The sequence below is a fragment of the Chanodichthys erythropterus genome, chromosome 14 (assembly GCF_024489055.1).
Source record: "Chanodichthys erythropterus isolate Z2021 chromosome 14, ASM2448905v1, whole genome shotgun sequence".
In the NCBI taxonomy this organism is placed as follows: Eukaryota; Metazoa; Chordata; class Actinopteri; order Cypriniformes; family Xenocyprididae; genus Chanodichthys; species Chanodichthys erythropterus.
Window position 1 is genome coordinate 11848860 of NC_090234.1, and position 21511 is coordinate 11870370.

The 21511-nt window shown below is 39.6% G+C and overlaps 1 protein-coding gene across 3 annotated transcripts; it reads left to right on the top strand.

The window, feature by feature from the left end:
* Positions 1-452: 452 nt before the first annotated feature.
* On the top strand, positions 453-21436 carry LOC137036494 (interleukin-1 receptor type 2-like). Of its 3 annotated transcripts, XM_067410707.1 has the most exons (8): positions 453-501; positions 1624-1718; positions 7291-7362; positions 14242-14494; positions 16911-17091; positions 18662-18833; positions 19731-19793; positions 20534-21436. In XM_067410707.1, the coding sequence occupies exons 3-8, from the start codon at positions 7293-7295 to the stop codon at positions 20617-20619; spliced, it is 825 nt and encodes a 274-aa protein (XP_067266808.1). In that variant the 5' UTR covers positions 453-501; positions 1624-1718; positions 7291-7292; the 3' UTR covers positions 20620-21436. The 3 variants fall into 3 exon arrangements, with proteins under 3 accessions (XP_067266808.1, XP_067266807.1, XP_067266810.1); XM_067410706.1 differs by lacking the exons at positions 453-501; positions 1624-1718 and adding an exon at positions 1854-2068; XM_067410709.1 differs by lacking the exons at positions 453-501; positions 1624-1718 and adding an exon at positions 6994-7145.
* Positions 21437-21511: the final 75 nt, after the last annotated feature.

Here is a 21511-nt window from a genome sequence, read left to right on the forward strand (position 1 = left end):
CCAGCAACATTAAGAGAACATTCAATCAAAGATATCTGGTCTTTAATAATGTTCTCAAAACATTTGTGCAAAAACTATATTTATACATTAAATGTTACCTGCAGAATGATCTAATGGAGCATTTCCTTAATATTTGCATGAAACAAAACATTTTAAAATGAAACATTCAGCAATTCTTCTTATGACTTAATGGGAACATCAGCAAATAGTTCTTAGGACATGTTTTCGTCAGCTGGTTTGACTTGAGCAGTATTTTCCCACAGCCGTTCAGGAATCATGGGAAGAGGAACAGAGTCCTTGGCCATGATGTGTCCCTGCAGAAGATGAAAGATAGAGGGGGAAATATGAAGGAAAAAAATGATTTATTTCGGTATTATATAAGAACAGGAAGTGGGAGGCTCTTTTCCCAGGCATCAGGATCGGATGAATCCCTGCTGATGATCACATTCTGAGCGACAGAAGAAACATGAGACTCCTGAAGAACAGCAGAAGTGGATGAAGGTCAGTCGAGAACATCAATTCTTACATTGAGTTTCATCTGAACAAGAACAGCTAAAATCCTCATTCAGTGTATCTGAAGCTCAATTCCACAGGGATCATCCTGGATAATATTCAGGACTCTGCTGGATAAACTTGTTTCTTCTTCTACTGTTATAAATTTACAGCTTGTAAAGTGAAGATTGACCCCAAATAATAACAGAACTTCAACATTTTCATTGAACTCAGACATCATGATCTAGAATCGAAATTCTGTTTCTCTTTTTGCTCCTGAAACACATTCCTATTTTTATTTACAGAAAAAGGCTTTTTTTTTCCCTCACGTCAAACTTTTGCTTTATATTTACTCAATCTGTTTAGTTTCTGTTTTATTAATATTGCTTATTTAAGTAGTTCCTTTTACACTTTGAATTATTGATTTACTGCACATTTTATTTTTCACTTCATTTCCTTTTATTGCTTGTTTATTTTCACTATTGTTCATTGTATTTTATATATTATATATTTACAGTATTTTAATAAAACAAATGAATAAGTGACAATTTTACATGTAGCTACAATCTAAAAATATTGGGTAAAACAACATAACTTGGGTTGAAAATGGACAAACTCAGCGATTGGGTTGTTTTAATCAACCTGCTGGGTAATTTCCTTCAACTCAACTATTGTTTAAAAATTACTGTATTTCTGGATTAATATGAATCCAAAATATGTTTGAAACAAACATTTATTGATACATTTAATTAAAAAATAATTAATCAATTAACATTTATTAAATAGTTATTAATAAATGTTCACCTTTTGATTATTATTGTTTCCTCTAGTAATTATGTGTCTGATTTTTAATTTCCAACATATTTTGGGTTCATTTTAATCCAGACATATAGTGATTTTTAAACAATAGTTGAATTAAATAAAACATTTAACCCAATCGCTGTGTTTGTCCTTTTTCAGCCCAACTTGTGTTGTTTTTAACCCAGTATTTTATGCATTTAGCAGAAATGTAAAATGTTCATTTGTTTGCACTATTGTTCATTGTATTTTACTCTGTACAATGTTTGATTGGTTTGGCAAATGCCTTCAGTTGTTGTTCACCAGCTCTGCTTCCCTTCATTGACCCGACAGCGCGTCTGCTGCCCCTGCAGGACGGAGGCAGTAACTGCACACGTGATTTCTGTGAGGTGATTTGACCGGGATTGAATCGCATTGTGAGGTCAAAGGTAACTCCAGTACCTCAACCCTTGAAACATTATGTTGTTAAAAAGAAGAATCAGTTTTAGTCAAAGTGACAGAATGATTCAGTTTCAGTGAAAGCAGCATCAAATCAATTCAAATCAATTCTCCGCCTCGTTCATTCATTGCGCAATTCGGAGGCGTTTGGAGAGGAAGCTTCCCAAACGCTCGAAGGATATTGCAAAACGAGCCTTTCCTGTGAATATGGAGAAGTGGCTCGACGGTTCTGAGGTACAGGGTCTGCTGAAGACACTCTTTAAGTGAGAGAAATGAACATGACAGGAGCAGACAGAGAGACTCACTGAAGGGAATCATGATGCCTCGGGAAGGACTGTAGGTAAGACTCGACTTTACTCTATAATCCCGGTCTGTGACTGGATCCATCTGATTCACTTATCCATGCCCGAACTTCTGTTCTGCTGAGAAGATTTCCCAGATTCCTTTGTAAACATGCGGTCAGGACAAATCCTTACCATTGAACCTGATGACTGTTCAGCGGATTCCTGTTTGTTTTTAGATCTGGAAAAATCTGGACTGGCTTATTCATTCTTATTACGACCTTTCCCAACATTTTAGAATAACAGTGAAGCCAAAACAAATGTGTCATATATGCAGTTATGGGAATTGTGTAGTGAGGGAAAAAAAGAAAGGAAAAATTCCAGTTTAAACAAATAAAAGCTGTCTATATTCAAGCTCTGCTCCTTCATCATCATCTTCATGAGGTGCATCATGGGATGCTTTAGGAACATGTTTCATGTTTTCTTGCATGAAAAAATACATTAAACACTGTCGTTCCAAACCTTGAGATGATCATATCTTTAAGATGGACAGTTACTGTAGATTCGTGGCTTTGACAGTGTTTATTAGATTGGCTCTAGTTATTAAACTGACTCAGCGCAGGATTTATGGAAAGATGAACTCGTTCTGTGTGGTTTTGAGGTCATCAGAGTTCTTATACACCTCTTACACATCCTCATTACACTTCATTCAACTGTTAGCAGACTCACGGTCCGTCAGAATGAACAGCAAACACACTAACACAATCAAATCACTTTATGCACATATCTTTTTGTTCATTTATCTTCTGGCTTTAAATGGCTTTGATATAATAGCATTTTAAAATCCTAAATACAAGTGTGTTATTTGTATTTATTAAGCAATCTTAAACACAGTTTATGTGACAGAAAGTTTCAAATCTTGCGGCAATTGCTTTGAAAACACCAAAACAAGATGGAAAAGGCCATTTTATAGAAAGCCCTTGAGTAACATGAAGATGGTGCAATGAAGCGTTTGCGTAGTACAGCATGTCCTCACGTGTGTGTGACTGAATCAGACGAGCTCCAGCGGGTTTCTCTGAGATGGAAATGCTGTTGACTTGAGCTTCACCCTGTCAGGAAGCTGTTGAACTTCTATAATAATGTTGGAAAGAGTTTCCCAGTTCACTCATGCTCATACATGACAGCGCTTCGTTGTTGTTTCTTTAAACCAGCGCTGCCCAAACTGCAGTTTGCAGTACTTGACAATCGGGTTGATTCTGCTCATCCATCAGCAGTCATTAGAGCTGCTCTTATTTACTTCTTCCAGTTCTCAGCAGAAAATGTCAAACCGGATAACAAATATTTATGTGAATCATCCCCAAATTATGCAACACACCTTCAGCAGTCACAGGGTGTTATTGACCTGCAGGCGTCTGTAAACACTTTTCCACGCACATTTTGGAGCACAAATCCAGTCATAAGTCACATGGGTACATTTGTAGCAATAGCCAACAATACACTGAGTAAAGATCATGTTCCATGAAGATATTTAGTTAAATTCCTACCATATATAAAAATGTAATTTTGTGATTGGATATGCATGTCTAAGGACTTAATTTGATCAACTTTAAAGGTGATTTTCTCAATATTTCGATTATTTTGCAGATTTTCAAATTTCGAACAAATATTACTCTATCATTACAATCACACATCAATGGAAAGATTATTTATTCAGCTTTCAGATGATGTATAAATCTTTTGACCCTTGTGACTGGTTTTGTGGTTAGGGTCACATATCTGGATTCATAATACTGGAGTGAAGTAATGAAATAAACAGTGTTTTTAAACTTTAGATTGAATATTTCTCTCTAATTCATGGAGTTAAGCACTCAAATTACATGAACTCATTATCCAGAAGTTAAAAAAAAAAAAATGAAATGAATTTAACAATATTTGTAGTGGATGCCCTGATTTTGAATATCATTGTATTTGAAGGAAACCGTATGATTTGCACATTTTATTTTTAAAATGTTTCGTCAGATAATTGTATTTACACTGAAATAAATAAGATCTGTTTCCAATAAAATATTCTGTATAAACATCCTAAATTGCATACATATTAGTTGTTTAAAACAGTGAAAAATACCATTTAGCCAGTGGAGAAGAATGAGAATAACTCTTCTCTGAAAACGTTCTCTGAGAATTATTTACTACAGTTTTGCTTTTACGGATATTTTGATATATTTATCCTAAAACAAGACGAGGGTACCGAATGATTTTTAGTAATGTGTTCTGACGGCACAGACATTTAAATTCCGTATATTTTCCTAATGTCTTGTTCTTTTAAAGGTCCCGTTTTTCGTGTTTTTTTGAAGCTTTGATTGTGTTTATAGTGTGCAATATAACATGTGTTCATGTTTCGCGTGTAAAAAAACCACAGTATTTTTCATATAATTTACTTATCTGTATACCGCTGTTTCCACTGTCATAAAAACGGGCTGATGACTTCCTTGTTCTATGAAGTCCCTCCTTCAGAAATACGTAACGAGTTCTGATTGTGCCAGCGGTTCCTGTGTTGTGATTCGACAGCAGCTTAGCCCTCCTTGCCCGGAAAGGTCACGCCTCTTACCATAACGTGTGCTGCACATAGTTTTACATGTGGATTATTGTGGTGTTGTGCCGAATGAACACAAAAGGCAATAATTCCCGAGAGACTGAACTCTTTAATCTCCACAAGCAGCGACAGAAAATGTACAACGTTAGCACTCACTCAGAAGAGTACCTCATACGGAAAACAGCCATATACATAAACATAGTCCCCTCTTGTGGCCATTATGTGCACTGCAGTCCAACATTAACTATTGCAGTAAGGATACCACAATTATAATTTTCGGGAACCGAGTTAAACATAAATCTCTGAGTACATCGTCCCTGGGAAGGCCAAACAAAGGTGATTGGACTGCGGGACGAAAATAACAGAGTTTCCACGACATGGCGACAAACACACTCTACAAACGCAACTCTTGCTCTTCTCCGTGGGAGCGCAACAAGACCACGCCCCCTTTTTTGTGTATTCCTGTGGGCGGAGGTTAGTCAAAAAATTGTTTTAGTGACGTCATTAAAGAAGGAAGTAGAGGGATGTAGTCCAAACTGGCCGTTCGATGTAGGCGCCTTCTGTTAAATAAAATATCTTGCTTGGCATTGAACTTTGAGCTTTTAAAATTTACAGATTTTATTTATACTCTAACAACAACATTACACACTAATTAAAGTTTGAAACATGGGATCATGAAGAACGGGACCTTTAAACATGGTATCATGTGGATATGCATATGGAAATGATATGCAGATGAGGATAGGGTTTAAGCTAGGCGTTATAATCGGTTATTTCCGGAGGAGACGGCTGGAGACGCAGATACGCTCATCTTCTGCTGACTGAGGGAATCTGTTTTTGTGCGTACTCACACTTTTACACTGTTGGTTTAACTTAAAAAAGTAAGTTACCTGGTTGCCTTAAAATTTTGAGTTCATTGAATTTAAAAATTTCAAAATTAAAAATGAGTTAATACAATGAAGGCGATTGGTTTAATCAACAGAAACTCAAAATATTATGTTATCTGAACCACATTAATTAATTGATTTGACAAAAGAAAAAATTTTTACAAATATTCCTCAAAAATATTCCTCATATCATGAATTAAATCATAAAAATATATTTTACAGTGTACACAGCAAAATCCCCAGAGTTAAATCAGCTCTGCTCAGAGTCCCTCTATAATAGTGTTGAAGTAACACTGAAGCAGAGTTAAAGTTAATGAGATAATTAAGCAATTAATAAGTCTGTGACTGAAGTCACTTGTAGTTCTTGTGTTTCTCTTTTCTTCAGTGATTCTGCTTGTTAACAGCAGGCGTTCATCACTAATGTACAATCATCACTTAATTAATTGCTTAATTATCTCATTACCTTTAACTCTGCTTCAGTGTTATTTTAACTCTATGTAGAGAAGGACCATATGTACTCTGAGCAGAGCTGATTTAACTCTGGAGATTTTGCTGTGTAGGATGATAACATCATAAGTTTTAGACCCCTGGTCATCTTAACTAAAATGTAAAATTGACCTCTTGTCATCACCCTCAAGAACATATTAAGAAAAGTGTTTATTGATTAGAAAAAGGGACGAAACAGCTGTGATTGATTATGGATGATGTAAACACTGTGCAGTGGACTCGGTTGACGTCATCGCTCATTAAAAACAGTTGACTAAATGAAGTGAAGTAAATATTTATGATGCAGGAGAGATCTGGATGAAGAAGGTTTGGCTGGTTAGTTTAGATCAGGGTTAATTTAGGGCACCTACTCTTAGATCCTGTTTAATTGTGGAGCGTTCCCTTTTTCTCTTACTTTCATTCCTCAAATCCCCAGTTTTTAGGCTGAGCCAGCACATGAAGTTCCTCTGAACGTCTGCTCTTTAAAGAAGAAAAACTCTTGTGTAAGACTGACAGCTCAGTTTTAACCAGTCGAACGCTGGATCGCTTCAGCTTTAGTCAGCAGTTCCCGTGGATCTGGACGGAGAAGAGGGAAGCGAGAGCAGAAATTCAAGATTTTGCAATCTTATTTTCAAAAATGTGTGTTTTGTAGTCAGGGCCTGAGCATGAAGGTGTGCGGACCCTCTGTTCATTTCAGCTGTTCTTTTGAACCTTTATATGCTGCTTTCCTGATCTGACAGTGCAAGATTCAATACACAATTCTGTTTGACATGTATTAGTGTCGAGAAAATACAGTACATTTGATAAATATAGTGAGAAAATATCATGTCAGTGTTTTTTTCCTGGGCCGGATCAGGGTTGACCTTTGATTCCAGTGTTCCAGTAAACATGAGGCTCAAAGATCATGACTAAACATGACTAACAGCACCATAAAAGCTCAACAGGGCCTGGATATTATTTACGGGGTTCTCTAAGATTATATGCAGGAAATTGCAAACAACAAGGACATTTAAAGTTGTGATTGAAGGCTGATATTTAAGCACATATTTTCTGTTCATGCTCAGATTATTTCCTGCAATCAGTTTGCTCTTTGCTGCAATCAGATTGCTCTTGATATTGTTTATGAATATCATCTACTGTGATGTTCTAGATCTGTGTTTGTGATAACAGGTTATGAATATTTTAATTGTGATTTCTTAAATTCAACCAGTATGTATTGTGTTTGCTATCTCAGTTCACATTCAGTAGTTTAGTTCATTTCTGAATGTCACACATTTATTCTCTGGTTATTAATTCTCGACTCTCTCTGTCTCAGAAATGGGTCGGTTGTCCCTCGTTCTTCTGCTGGCTTTTCTTCAGGCCGTAATATCTAACGAGGACCATTCAGGTGAGAATCAGTTTCCCTCATTATCTTTACTGTCTGAATGATACACTGATGCTTGAAAATGAAATAGAAAGACGTTTGATTTACTGTAGCTCATAAACTCTGTACAGAACAGCTTTTTTGTGAGTTATTATTCGTACGGTTCATGGTGCTGTACTGAGGCTTTACATTCTCTACACAAGGAATATTGATCCTCCCAAAGGCACAAATCTTTATATTACATTTCTGAACAAGCAACATAAATATCTAGACTGGACTGGAGTTTCATTTCTAGAAAATATTTCCCTCGCGGCTGAATGATGAAATTTACCACGAATGTTTCTGAACTGAATGTTTCTGCTGAAATTCATTTAGGAACACACAGTTGTAGAAAAACAAGCATTTTTTCTGCGTTTTGAAACAGTTTGAATTTTTTCTGCATTATTTTACACTTGCGTACTTGACGTCAGTTTTAGTATCATTGATATGCTGGTATAGTTTTTGTTAATATTTTGAATTAGATAATATCAGGGCTGGGCGATAGGGCAAAAAATAAAATCTCAATTTTTTTCAGAACGATTGACCAATTTCATTTTTTTTTATGTTTTACTAGTCAACTTAAAAATGTGACTACAATATGATCCAGGTAACATTATCTTTATTAACCATTTGGTTAAAACAAAGTTCAGTAACACTTTAGTTTAGGGTTCGATTCTCACTATTAACTAGTTGTTTATTATCATGTATATTACTAGAATATTGGCTGATTATAAGTACTTATAAAGCACATATTAATGCCTTATTCTGCAATCAATACCTAAACTTAACAACCACCTTACTAACTATTAATAAGCAGTAATTAGGGGTTTATTGATGCAAAAGTCATAATTAGTAGTTAATTAATAGTGAGAATTGGACCCTAAACTAAAGTGTGACCAAAAGTCCTATTCCAAGAGCACTACATCTGAAGTGATCAACATGTAAAACAAATTACTTACTTGTTAAATATTTTTCCAGAAAATATGCATGAAATATGAAGGCATATATTGTACAAACTTATCTTAAACACATCCTAATAATATAAAATAAAATAAAAATGCTAAATATTTCTTAGCCAAAAAAGTTATAGCAATAAATAACACCAGTAATAGGCTTTCATTAAAGGGTTAGTTCACCCAAAAATGAAGCGTCTGTCATTAATTACTCTCCCTCATGTCGTTCCACACCCGTAAGACCTTCATTCATCTTCAGAACACAAATTAAGATATTTTTGATGAAATCTGAGAGGTTTTTTATCCCATAGAAAGCAACGAAATTACCACATTCAAAGTCCAGAAAGGGCACCTTTCATATGAGATTGACACAGAAGACAAGAGATGGTTGAACAAAGTGGTTATTTTTGTTTTGTTTTTGCCCACAAAAAGTATTCTCGTCTCTTCATAACATTAAGGTTGATCCACTGCAGTCACATGACTGTTTTAACAATGTCTTTAGTGTCACGGAATGAAGGAAGGATGCAGATGCAAGTTAAATCTCTTTAATAGAGCTTCACACCGAAGGTAGTCAGATTCAACATACACAAAGAACATATAACAGTCAGCAGGAGAGTGGTAACACAGGGACGTCGATGGGCGGTGAAGAACGTGAAGAGTGATGACCGAAGAGCTGTGTCCGTGAAGTAATCCGTGCGTGAAGTCCAGAGAGTAATCCAACGAGAACACGAAAACCAGGAAGCAATGAATCAAAGTCCAGTCCAGGGAAACACACAACAAGCAACACAGGAAACAACACGCGGACACCGTACAACGATCTGACAAACAAAAGACGAAAGACAAGGCGTTATATAGGCAGATGGTAATTGCTCACAGACGCCCACACAAAACAATCAGGTGACACACCCACACCATCACACAGACACCAGAATGAGACAGCGGATTCATGAACCGTGACAGTACCCCCTCTCCTAGGAACGCCTCACGGCGTTCCCAGAACTCCTTACCTGCCGATTGTAATCATCGATAAGGGAGTGATCCAGAATGTCTCTAGCAGGAACCCAACTTCTCTCCTCCGGACCGTAACCTTCCCAGTCCACCAAGTACTGGAATCCGCGTCCCCTCCGCCTCGAGTCCAGAATGCGATTAACCGAATAGGTTGGTTCCCCGTCTACGAGCCGCGGCGGGGGGAACCGGAGTAGGCGGATTAAGATGCGAGTGAAAAACAGGCTTAATTTTGGAAACATGGAAGGCGGGATGAATCCTCCTGTACGCCGGAGGCAATTTGAGTCGGACTGCCACTGGGCTAATAATCTTAGTGACAGGAAACGGGCCAATGAATTTGGGAGCTAACTTATTGGCAACGGAACGGAGCGGAATGTTCTTGGTAGAAAGCTACACTTTTTGACCCACGACGTATACGGGAGGCTTTGACCGCGACTTCGGATTCCAGACTGGGAAACACAGGTGGCTGGTAACCTAAACTGCATTCGAACGGAGAGAGGCCCGTAGAAGACACTGGTAACGAATTGTGAGCGTACTCAATCATAGAGAGTTGTTGGCTCCAGGAGGAAGGATTCTTGGACGCCAAACATCGCAACATACGCTCTAAATCTTGGTTGGCTCTCTCGGTCTGTCCATTGGTCTGGGGATGGAACCCAGAGGAAAGACTAGCCGTCGCGCCCAGCAGTCTACAAAACTCCTGCCAAAATTTGGACACAAACTGGGGACCCCTGTCGGACACCACATCTACCGGGAGGCCATGTAACCGAAAGATGTGGTCTACGACAGTAACCGCTGTCTCCTTGGCAGAGGGCAATTTGGTCAAGGGAATGAAATGAGTCGCCTTCGAGAACCGGTCCACTACGGTCAAAACGACCATGTACCCCTGGGAGGGTGGGAGGGCGGTGACAAAATCTAGAGCGATGTGGGACCAGGGTCTCAAAGGGACAGACAGCGGTTGGAGTAACCCATCTGGAGGGCGGTTGGACGTCTTACCAGTGGCACAAACCGAGCAAGCCAAAACAAAACTGCGGATGTCCCGAGCCATAGCAGGCCACCAGAATCGTTGCTTAACCAAAAATCTGGTTCGATTAACCCCTGGATGACAAGCCACGTTGGAACAATGCCCCCACTTGATGACGCAGGACCTTAACTCCTCCGGCACAAACAAACGGTTCGGTGGGCACCCGGGCGGAGGCATTACCCCTTCTAAGGCCGCCAGGACCTTCGATTCGACCTCCCATGTAAGAGTGGAGACTACTAATGTCTCAGGAAGAATACACTCGGGAGTAGACGGGTGCTCGGATGGATCAAAAATACGAGATAAAGAATCGGGCTTGATGTTTTTGGAGCCCGGGCGGTACGATAGAGCAAAGTCAAAACGTCCGAAAAAAAGTGCCCACCAAGCCTGCCTGGAGTTGAGTCTTTTAGCCGATCGAATATATTCTAGGTTCTTGTGATCAGTCCAAACGATGAAGGGTACCCCCCGATCCCTCCAACCAATGACGCCACTCTTCCAACGCTAATTTGACTGGCAACAACTCTCTGTTACCAATGTCATAATTGCATTCAGCGGGAGACAAACGATGAGAAAAATACGTGCAGGGATGCATCTTATCGTCCGAGGGCGCCCGCTGGGAAAGAACTGCTCCTACCCCCACCTCTGACGCGTCGACCTCCACCACGAACTGACGCGAAGGATCAGGGGCGATAAGAATGGGAGCCGAAACAAAGCGGCTCTTCAGTTTGGCAAATGCAACCTGAGCTGCATCTGACCACCTGAAGGTCGTTCGTGGTGAGGTCAAGGCGGTCAGAGGCGCGGCTAGCTGGCTGAAATTGCGAATAAAACGCCGGTAAAAATTGGCAAACCCCAGAAACCGCTGTAGGGCCTTACGGGAATCTGGGCTTGGCCAATCCACCACAGCCTTAACCTTGTCAGGATCCATGCGAATTCCCTCGGACGAGACGATGTACCCTAGAAAGGAAACAGACTGTGCATGAAATTCGCATTTCTCCGCCTTGACAAAAAGCCCATTCTCTAGCAGACGCTGGAGCACTCGTCTGACGTGTTGAACATGTTCCTGGAGAGACGACGAAAATATCAATATGTCATCCAGGTAGACATAAATGAACTGATCAACCATGTCTCTCAACACGTCATTGACGAGTGCCTGGAAGACCGCGGGCGAGTTGGACAGCCCGAAGGGCATAACCAAGTATTCAAAGTGCCCTCTAGGGGTGTTAAAAGCGGTCTTCCATTCATCCCCCTTCCTAATGCGGACCAAATGATAAGCGTTCCTCAAGTCCAATTTAGTGAAAACGGACGCTCCCTGCAACCTCTCAAAGGCTGAAGACATCAACGGCAAAGGGTAAGTATTCTTTACCGTGATGTTGTTCAACCCTCGGTAATCAATACAAGGTCGCAGAGATCCGTCCTTCTTCCCCACAAAAAAGAACCCCGCCCCCGCTGGAGAAGAGGAAGGGCGGATGAACTTAGCTGCCAGAGAATCAGAAATGTATTTCTCCATGGCCTCCCTCTCGGGAACAGACAGAGAGTATAATTTGCCCTTAGGCGGAGACTTACCCGGAACTAAGTCTATGGCACAGTCATAGGGACGATGCGGAGGGAGAGAAGCAGCACGGGACTTACTGAACACTTCCTTCAGGTCCAGATACTCCGCGGGCACGTTAGACAAATCCGCAGCCTTTTCCTGTAACACAGAGACAGACACAGTGGGACAAGCAGACTTAAGACAAGACCTGTGACACAAAGTGCACCACTCGGTGATGGTGTTGAGTTGCCAGTCGATCCGAGGATTGTGCTTGGTGAGCCAGGGGTGTCCGAGAACTACGGGTGCTTGCGGTGAGTCCAAAAGCATAAACTGAATCCTCTCGTTGTGGTTACCGGAGGTGGTGAGGGTGACGTAATCCGTGATCTGAGAGATGTTAGGAAGACGTTGACCGTTGAGTGCGTTGACTGTAACCAGGTGAGTAAGTGAAGAGATGGGTAGTCCGTGCTGTAGTGCGTAGCTGGTGTCCATAAAGTTCCCCTCAGCCCCGGAGTCAACGAGTGCATTGCAGGTGATGTTGTGAGACGCCCATCTCAGTCTTACCGGGAGAAGAGGTGATGGTGAGGACTTCTCAGCGGAGATCCCGCCCGATAGTAGCCTCAAGTTTACTATCGGGCTTGGTCTTTTTACTGGACAAGACCTGAGAAGATGTCCCGAGGCTCCACAGTATAGGCATAAGCCCAGGGATCTCCGCCTTTCTCTCTCCTCCCGGGAAAGCCGAGCTCTCCCTACCTGCATGGGCTCAGGATCTGTGGCGGGACCGACCGTATTAGCAGCGCTGGCCGTCCGGCCCTCCGCTCCCTGTAGTCTGGTGCTGGGGACCTCCAAAAACTCCAGTTTCTGGAGACGGGAATCCACCCGTAAAGCGAGATCAACCAGCCCGTTGAAAGTCTGAGGAAGGTCCAGGGTGTAAATCTCGCGGTGAATACGGCCGGCCAGCCCATGCAGGAACACATCCCACTGCGCCTCCTCGTTCCAACGGCACTCTGCCGCGAGGGTGCGGAACTGGATGGCATAATCCGCGACCGTGCGGCTGCCCTGCTTGAGTTCGGTAAGCTGGCGAGCGGCCTCCTTTCCTGCCACCGCACGGTCGAACACCCTCTTCATCTCGGCGGAGAGTGCCTGGAACGAGGAACAACATGGATCTTTATTCTCCCACACCGCCGTTCCCCATAAAGCCGCCTTCCCAGTCAACAATGTGAGGACGAACGCCACCTTGGATTCCTCATGCTCGAATGTACGATGCTGCAGAGAAAAATGCAGGGAACACTTATTCAGAAAAGCTCTGCAAAACTCTGGCTCACCGGCGTAACTCTGGGGCACAGGCAGGCGGGGCTCCGGTAGATCGCGTCGCTCCAGCGACGCGGGGGGAACAGGCGGTGTGGGTGGCGCAGTGGGAGCGCGAAGTTGTAGAAGCTCCCGGGAGAGCTCGGACACCTGTGTTACCAGCGCTTGGACAGCGCGTCCGGTGGAAGTGATGCTCTCCTGCTGCTGGTCCATGCGGGAGATGCTGTGGTTGATGAACTCCGTTAAAGCTGCTGAACTCGCTGCATCCATATTGGTCAGATCGTTCTGTCACGGAATGAAGGAAGGATGCAGATGCAAGTTAAATCTCTTTAATAGAGCTTCACACCGAAGGTAGTCAGATTCAACATACACAAAGAACATATAACAGTCAGCAGGAGAGTGGTAACACAGGGACGTCGATGGGCGGTGAAGAACGTGAAGAGTGATGACCGAAGAGCTGTGTCCGTGAAGTAATCCGTGCGTGAAGTCCAGAGAGTAATCCAACGAGAACACGAAAACCAGGAAGCAATGAATCAAAGTCCAGTCCAGGGAAACACACAACAAGCAACACAGGAAACAACACGCGGACACCGTACAACGATCTGACAAACAAGAGACGAAAGACAAGGCGTTATATAGGCAGATGGTAATTGTTCACAGACGCCCACACAAAACAATCAGGTGACACACCCACACCATCACACAGACACCAGAATGAGACAGCGGATTCATGAACCGTGACATTTAGTTCCTTTCTGGACCTTGAAAGTGTTGATTATATTGCTGTCTATGGAGTCATAAACCTCTCGGATTTCATCAAAAATATCTTAATTTGTGTTCTGAAGATGAATGCGGCAAAACCCTGCAGCAAATGGTTTGTAAAAACAGAAACATATTTGCTAACATATTTAAAAATAATAAAATTGTGGCAAAACATTAATTTCGAGGTGGACATGTGTTTGCACACAGTGTACAGTGCTCGTCTCTTCACAGGTTATTATTCTGTACGTTCTGTCTTGGTCACTTCCGGTCATCATCGTGTCTCTCCACAGACTCCTGCAGGGACTTCGGACAGGCGTTTGAACGGATGTTCGCAGTTCCGGGGGAATCGCCGCTATTGGAGTGTCCGTTGCAGATCCAGTATCTCTTCGTTCCCGCAGAAACGCCGTACAACGTCACATGGCTGGAGGGGAGGAATGGCTCCGAGGTCACGGAGGGTCAGCCGAGCGTCGTGGTCAGAGAGCAGTCGCTGTGGTTCCCCAACATCAGCATGGAGCAGCAGGGAAAGTACACATGTGTGGTCCGGTATGAACCCAATTCTTTATGTTTATCCATAATGCACCAAACCGGTTCACTGGCATTGAGCGTTTTCTTCATAGTAGGGATAAATTACACAAAATCCATCCTAAAATCCCCAGCAGAGCTTTATTCCCTTTTAAAAGGAGGTTTGATGAGTTCACCGGGTGTCGTTTCTGCCGTTTTTTTTATTAAATATATATTATTGGACATTTTCATTTAGTGAGCTCTCTTTTACCAGCAAAAGTATGTAAATGTAAAACATCTTGTGTAATTAAAACTGCTGTATTTTTCTGTTTTTTTTATATATATATATATATATATATATATATATATATATATATATATATATATATATATATATATATATTATATGTATGCAACTCTTGTGTAACTTGTAACTCAGCTCTTGACATGAAAATCGCAACGAAATTTCTTCTACAGCTGCTTAAGCAGGAATTAAGGGTGTGACAGAAGATCACATTTTGACTCTAATGATAATTCAACAATGTTTGGCAGGTTTAGACTGGTCCAGGCCTGTCCTGTCACCTGAGCTGTTCATACAGTATTCTTCATATTCTGTTCGGTGACAGAAATGTACTTTTTTATTAAGCGTGATATTTGCCTCTAAATTGATTTCCAGGGAAATTGTTGACTTTATAAGGTCATTTTCCTCCTGACCAGATTCAAATTCTTACATTAAATCAATGAATTCAATCAGAATAATAAGAAACTAATCAAATGAAATCAGTATCAGTAAAATCCACACAAACACAACTGCACACTGCAAGTAACACTTTCATTAATTATTTAAAAATAATATTTTAGATATTGAAATATGAAACTTTTTTTTTTTCAAAAGTACTTTAAATATGAAACTAAAGTCACTTTCTGATTGGATGAGTCATTAATTTAACTGATTCATTCAAATGTATCATAGAATCACTGAAACTTCCTCTTGTGAAAACTGTTTTGAACTGGACATTGTGTCACCATGGAAACAGTGCTGTCAGTCTTTTTAGCAGCTTCTCCCTCTAGTGGACGGTGTCGTGTTTCATATTACAACATTTACTGCTCTGTTTTAAAACACACATCATTGGAAAGGTCTGAAACTTGATATATATATATAATAATTATTCATTTAAATGACATTATATTATTATAGTATTTTTTGTAAATTTAGAATACATTTTAGTGCAAGAGTTGTTGATGGATCATGATTTGTGTACACAGACGCACGGTTAGTGAACGAGACTCACTGTGCTCTCTGTATACTCTGGAGTTACTGTAACTGTGTTGAAATGGATGAGGTTTATTGTAACAATCAGCTGGAAGTGAAATGTTTTTAGAAAAGCCTGAGCAGAGGATGTGGTGAATCTGTTAAGGTCGGGGTGAAGGGCCTCCCGCGCCACTGAAGAAATATGAGCTGTCGCTTTCCTTGAATCACCAGAAGCCTGTTTTCAACGCCAAGACATTGAGATTTTCCGGCGTGAGCTCAATGTTTTGGTGAGGTTCAGTCGAGCTTCAGCGCTCTGTTGACTGAAGAAATTAATGGATGGAAAGATCGGGATGTGAGGAGTTTCCAGGACGGTGAGAAGAGCTTCAGTTCAGTGCTGAACAGATGTTGAAGATCCTGACCTTTAAACACGCCGTGAGCGACAGAAACATGATCAACTCATTAGTTTAATGGAGAATAAAGGGTGAAGATGTGCTTGACTGTTCCCGTGTGTAATGTGGTAAAACAGTACATAAAAGTGTCACTACAAACACCGCCGTCAACGTTTACACACAATGACTCAAAAGTGTTCACACTTGTTTCAGCAAAAAAAGAGAGAAAAAAAAACGCCCTCTCACTTTCAGCTGCTTTTTTTTAACAGATTTCCAGTGAACTGCTCTCTGAAAGCAAATGCAATGAGTTTGCTTCTTTTTCTGTTACCGACGGACTATGAGGAACGACTAGCCAAATAAAAGATTGAGAAATCATGAAGTAGAGCTTGAACTGCCAGCAGAGGGCAGCATTAGTTACACTGCCAGCTACACAGTGAACTCCAGCTCCAGATTAATAATAATAATTCAGTTTTTAATAAAGTAGCTTCTCAAGGCGCTTTACATAAAACAAGCAAAAAAGAATACAGCACACACAAAGCAATACAAGTTATACAAATAAAAATCAAGACAATCAGGAAAAAGCTACCCTAAAATTTAAATGTAAAAATATTTAAATTCTGTGCATCTCTGATATGAGGAGGAAGTGCACACGTTGAAGTTTAAGTGTGGATTTAGGAACCCCAGCCAGAAGAAAACACAGAAGTATTAATAAGCCTTTCAGTCACAGTATACATATAAGGGTAATGAAGAATACAAGGATAATGTGCGCTAGTTTTGTATGTTGATTTAAAGCGCTCATGGTGTGGTTTCTCGTCAGGACTCGGAGCCGGTGCTTCAGACAGACGGCAGTGCTGGTGGTGAGCGAGATGATGTCAGGACGCTGTGAGCGACCGCAGAAGGTAATCCAGCAGATCAGCGCTCACGTGAACGGCGTCCTCTCCTGCCCTCTGAGGAGATATCTCAAGAGCGTGGATCATCCCTCCATCCAGTGGTACAAGGTAGAAAACACATCCTTCATCTCCATACTCAAGAATGAAACTTCTGCCATCCTTTACTCGCCTCTCATGTTGTTGTTTTCTGTTGAACAAAATTCAGATTCATTATAAACATTCCCATGACTTTTTATGATTAGTTAAAAAAAAAAAACTTAAAATAAATAAATGTATCCATTTGAACTGTATATAAAAGTTCCATTAATTTGGATTACACAGTTTTAACAGATAAACTGATTAATGTATGTCAGAATTTGTGAAAATCATACATAATGTTTCCATATTTAACCGTTCATACTATTTAACTGAATAGATTCACTTTTCACAGTGCTGGTTCTTGAACAAATGCTTTTGAAAATATGATTATTTAAATAACTCAATAGATGTAAGTATTTAATAATACACTATGCCTTGATTTTTTAATTTATTCAGTTTCATTTATGTTTGACAAATATGCATCATCATAAGTTTTATTAGTTACCAAATATTAAGTATTTTATATTAAAACTGTGATCTGAATGGATGGAAATTTTATACAAATTCATAAATGCAGGAACGCTGGTTCTTCAGTGAAATGGCAGATGTTTAAGGAACAGATGAATCCTTGTTCTGTAAGAGAAATTCTAGGATCGTTCTGTTCCGGTCAATCCTACTGTAATTCAGGACGAGATTCAGCTGCGGACACAACAAAACCTCCATGTATTTATAGATCATTTGCACAGTAATGGGCGAAAGCAGTCGACAGAAAATAATTAAATCAGTAAGTCTGGGCAGGAGCTGAGGTCACGGAGAGAGAGACGAGAAAACAACACAGACACACAAACATTTAACTCAAGACGAGAGATTACGGCTGAAACAGTCTGGCACAATGAACTAATGAGGAAGGCTAGCCAATGACAGGCGAGAGCAGTGAATGATAATGATTGATAACGTGAAGCAGATCACCTGTCAAAACAAAACCACATGCACCAACACAACAAACACAAGAGACCACAAAAACTGAGCTGATCAGACCGAAGGAAAACAGGTCAAAACACCAGATCATGGGTTCAGTTCCCGGCAGAATTATCATGCATGAACCCATAAAACATTTACGCTTTCAGCGCAGTGAATAAAAGCTTAATAGTGTTTATTTGCTAATGAAAACTTGACTGTTTTTCCATGAACAAAGTTTTCTGTTAAAAGGAAACATTTTCTACCCAGTGTATTACATAATCTTTGCAATCTGGCAACCCACGCTGGAAAAACATGAAAGCTGGAGTTCATCGATCTCCTCTGAGATGTTCTGCTCAAATGAAAGTGTCATTCATCAGTCTGTGTTCCTTCAGACTGAATCTGCCATCAAACCTTCTCAGTGACGAGCTGAAATAAATCCAAACATCGACTAGATTGTTATAATCTTACGCAACCGCTTTGTGACAAAACAAAGTCTTTTTTGCCGTTGTTTTAGCTCAGAAAATGACAACAAATTTCATCATTTGTATTTTGGGTCTCTCCTTTAACCTCTGAATGATGGAGTAATGTGAACTCTGCTTCTGTCTCGTCTGTGTCTGCTGTCCTGTCCTCTCATTCCCAGAACTGTGAGCCTCTTCTGGAAGATGAGAAGTTTGCTCTAAACACGGATAAGGATATACTAAACATACGCAAAGTACATCTGGATGACGCTGGATTCTACACCTGCAAAATGACCTTTAGTTTGGATGGAGTCGTCGGTGAAATGGCTGAAAGCATAGAGTGTTTAGTTCACGGTGAGCATTATGGGTATTATGTGCAGTTATTTGTGTACATCTAGGCTCTGTTTAAACCTAAATATGCATTTCATATCCAGGTTGCATTTACACCTTCATTCCAATGCAGAGTTCAAAATGCAAATCGACTCTTACATAACAAAAGTATTGGGACACTCAGTTCAGGTGTTCAATCACTTCCATGGCCACAGGTGTATAAAATTCAAAATGTAAAAATTCCCACAAACACACTCCTAAACCTTGTGGAAAGCCTTCCCAGAAGAGTTGAGGCTGTTATAGCTGCAAAGGGTGGCCAACTCCATATTAAACCCTACGGATTAAGAATGGGACGTCATTAAAGTTCATGTGCGCGTAAAGCCAGGAGTCCCAAAACTTTTGGCAATATAGTATATGACACAAGAGGTGCATTAAATCTGACAAAATGCTTTCCATCACTCTGTGTTTCCTTACAAAACCTTCAGGAAAGGATGCTAATAGAGATAAGAAGTAAGTTTTAAAGTGCTTTCTTTTTTTGGAGGTGAAAAAGTATAATCCTGTCTTCTTTTCTTGTTTAAATTGTTGAGAACATCACCAGAGCCCGTATCAGAGAAACAGTGATTCACTAGAAAGATTCGTTCACAAACACAATGTGGATTATTTGCAATTATTTTCATTGGTGAAATAGAGCAAAAACAGTCACCTAATATTTACTTATTGTTTATTGAACTGTTGTATAAAATTAATATCACATTTGCTTAAACAAATTTATCCTTTATAAATATTAAAAACAACAAGTCGCGCACATCAGATAACTGCTGCAAAAAATGCTTTAATTAATAAAAACTAAAACTAAAGTATTTTCTCAATTTGCTTTTTTAAAGTTTAGTTTTATTTTTATTATTATTATTATTATTGCAGATGAATATTTAGAGAATCCGCGATTGATCGAGCCGGTTGATGAGATCATCAGAGTCGAGAGCGGTGAGCCGGACGCTTGTCTCTTCATTTCTGCTTTATCTTTGTGTTTGTTTCTAAACTTTAGTTGAGTTAACATGAACTGACGATGATCAATACTTCTAAAGTAGGGCTGTCAAACGATTAATCACGATTAATTGCATACAAAATAAAAGTTTGAGTTTGCCTAATATATGTGGGTGTACTGTGTGTAATTATTATGTATATATAAATACAAACACATCCATGTATATATTTGAGAAATATTTACAAGTATATGTATTTATTTATATTTTTATATAATTTATATTATATATAAATAAAAATATTTTGTACATAAATAACATTTCTCTTAAATATATACATTAATTTGTGTGTATTTATATAGACATAATAATTACACACAATACACCCACATATATTATGCAAACTCAAACTTTATTTTGTATATGATTAATCGCGATTAATCGTTTGACAGCCCTATTCTAAAGCTTTCCTTAAATCTAAATTTCAACATTTACTAATGCATTATTGAAATATAAAGTTGTATCTGATAATAGCATTTAACAAGAACTAACAATGAACGGTTGTATTTTCAGTAACAAAGATGAATAAATACTGTATAAAGTGTATTGCTCATTGTTATTTAATGTTAGTTAATGAATTAGCTAATGTTAATGAATTAAACTGTAATTTAATCTGACATTATCTGTCACTGCTGAAACTGTGAGAGTCACAGAATCATTACACCATGTGTTTGTTTTCAGGTTCATCCGTAAGGAAGGATTGTGTTGTTGTTGTGCCGGGAAAAGGCATTCCCATGGTTGAAGTCACCACTGAGGCTGGACAATGACACATCATGGGCTACAAAATGGATCTGTTGTGATAAGATGTTATAGAACCTAAATTTGCATGTTATATGTCTGTAAAATGAAGGATTTCTATGACTGGGTGATGTATCTGAATTTGTTGTTTGTATGAAGATCAGAAACGAGGAGCATAAATGTGACGTAAGAACTTAAATTTACCGCATAAGATACTTTAAGATGAATATGGATGATTAGTGGTTAATCCTCAAAGAATGTGATAGTAAAATGTGACAGAGGTATTTGACGTCATGGTAAAGCCCATTCTTTATTATCCTATTATCCTATTAAGCTTGCTAAAACACAGGGTCTATCCCCACAGAAAAAGCCTTAAGCATTTTCTAACTTTCTTCACCTCACTGTGATGTGAAATGAAGTAGAAGTAATCATTAGTTATCAATGAATGATAAGAAGAGGGAATTGTTGTGGAAATTTTAAATTTTCATATGCATTTTACCTGTATTCTTGTGAAATATGATGCTTATGGAACATGATATGATGTTGGCTTAAGTGGTAATGTTTAACATAGTGTTAACATAGATGTTGGAAATAGAAAGAGCAAGATATGGTATGGGGAAATGCAAGATGTATGTTTAAAAACATGTCTGTGCTAACAATGTGTGGAAAGTTACAGCCACTAAGGGATGTTCCAAATATGGTAAAAGGACAGAGGCTTCGGCCTTGGAGGTTAGAGATATAAACGTGAGGGGAAGCTTTCGTTCTTAGTCTTACACTCTGCAGCTACTTGTGTTTCTGTATGACCTGTCTGACCTTTCTGGCAAGAAATAAAAGCTTTAAAGACAATTGGACGTGTTTGTCTCTTATGCAGTAGAGTCGGAGTTGATTTTTGCCACAACACTCATTATAGAGTATACTTCA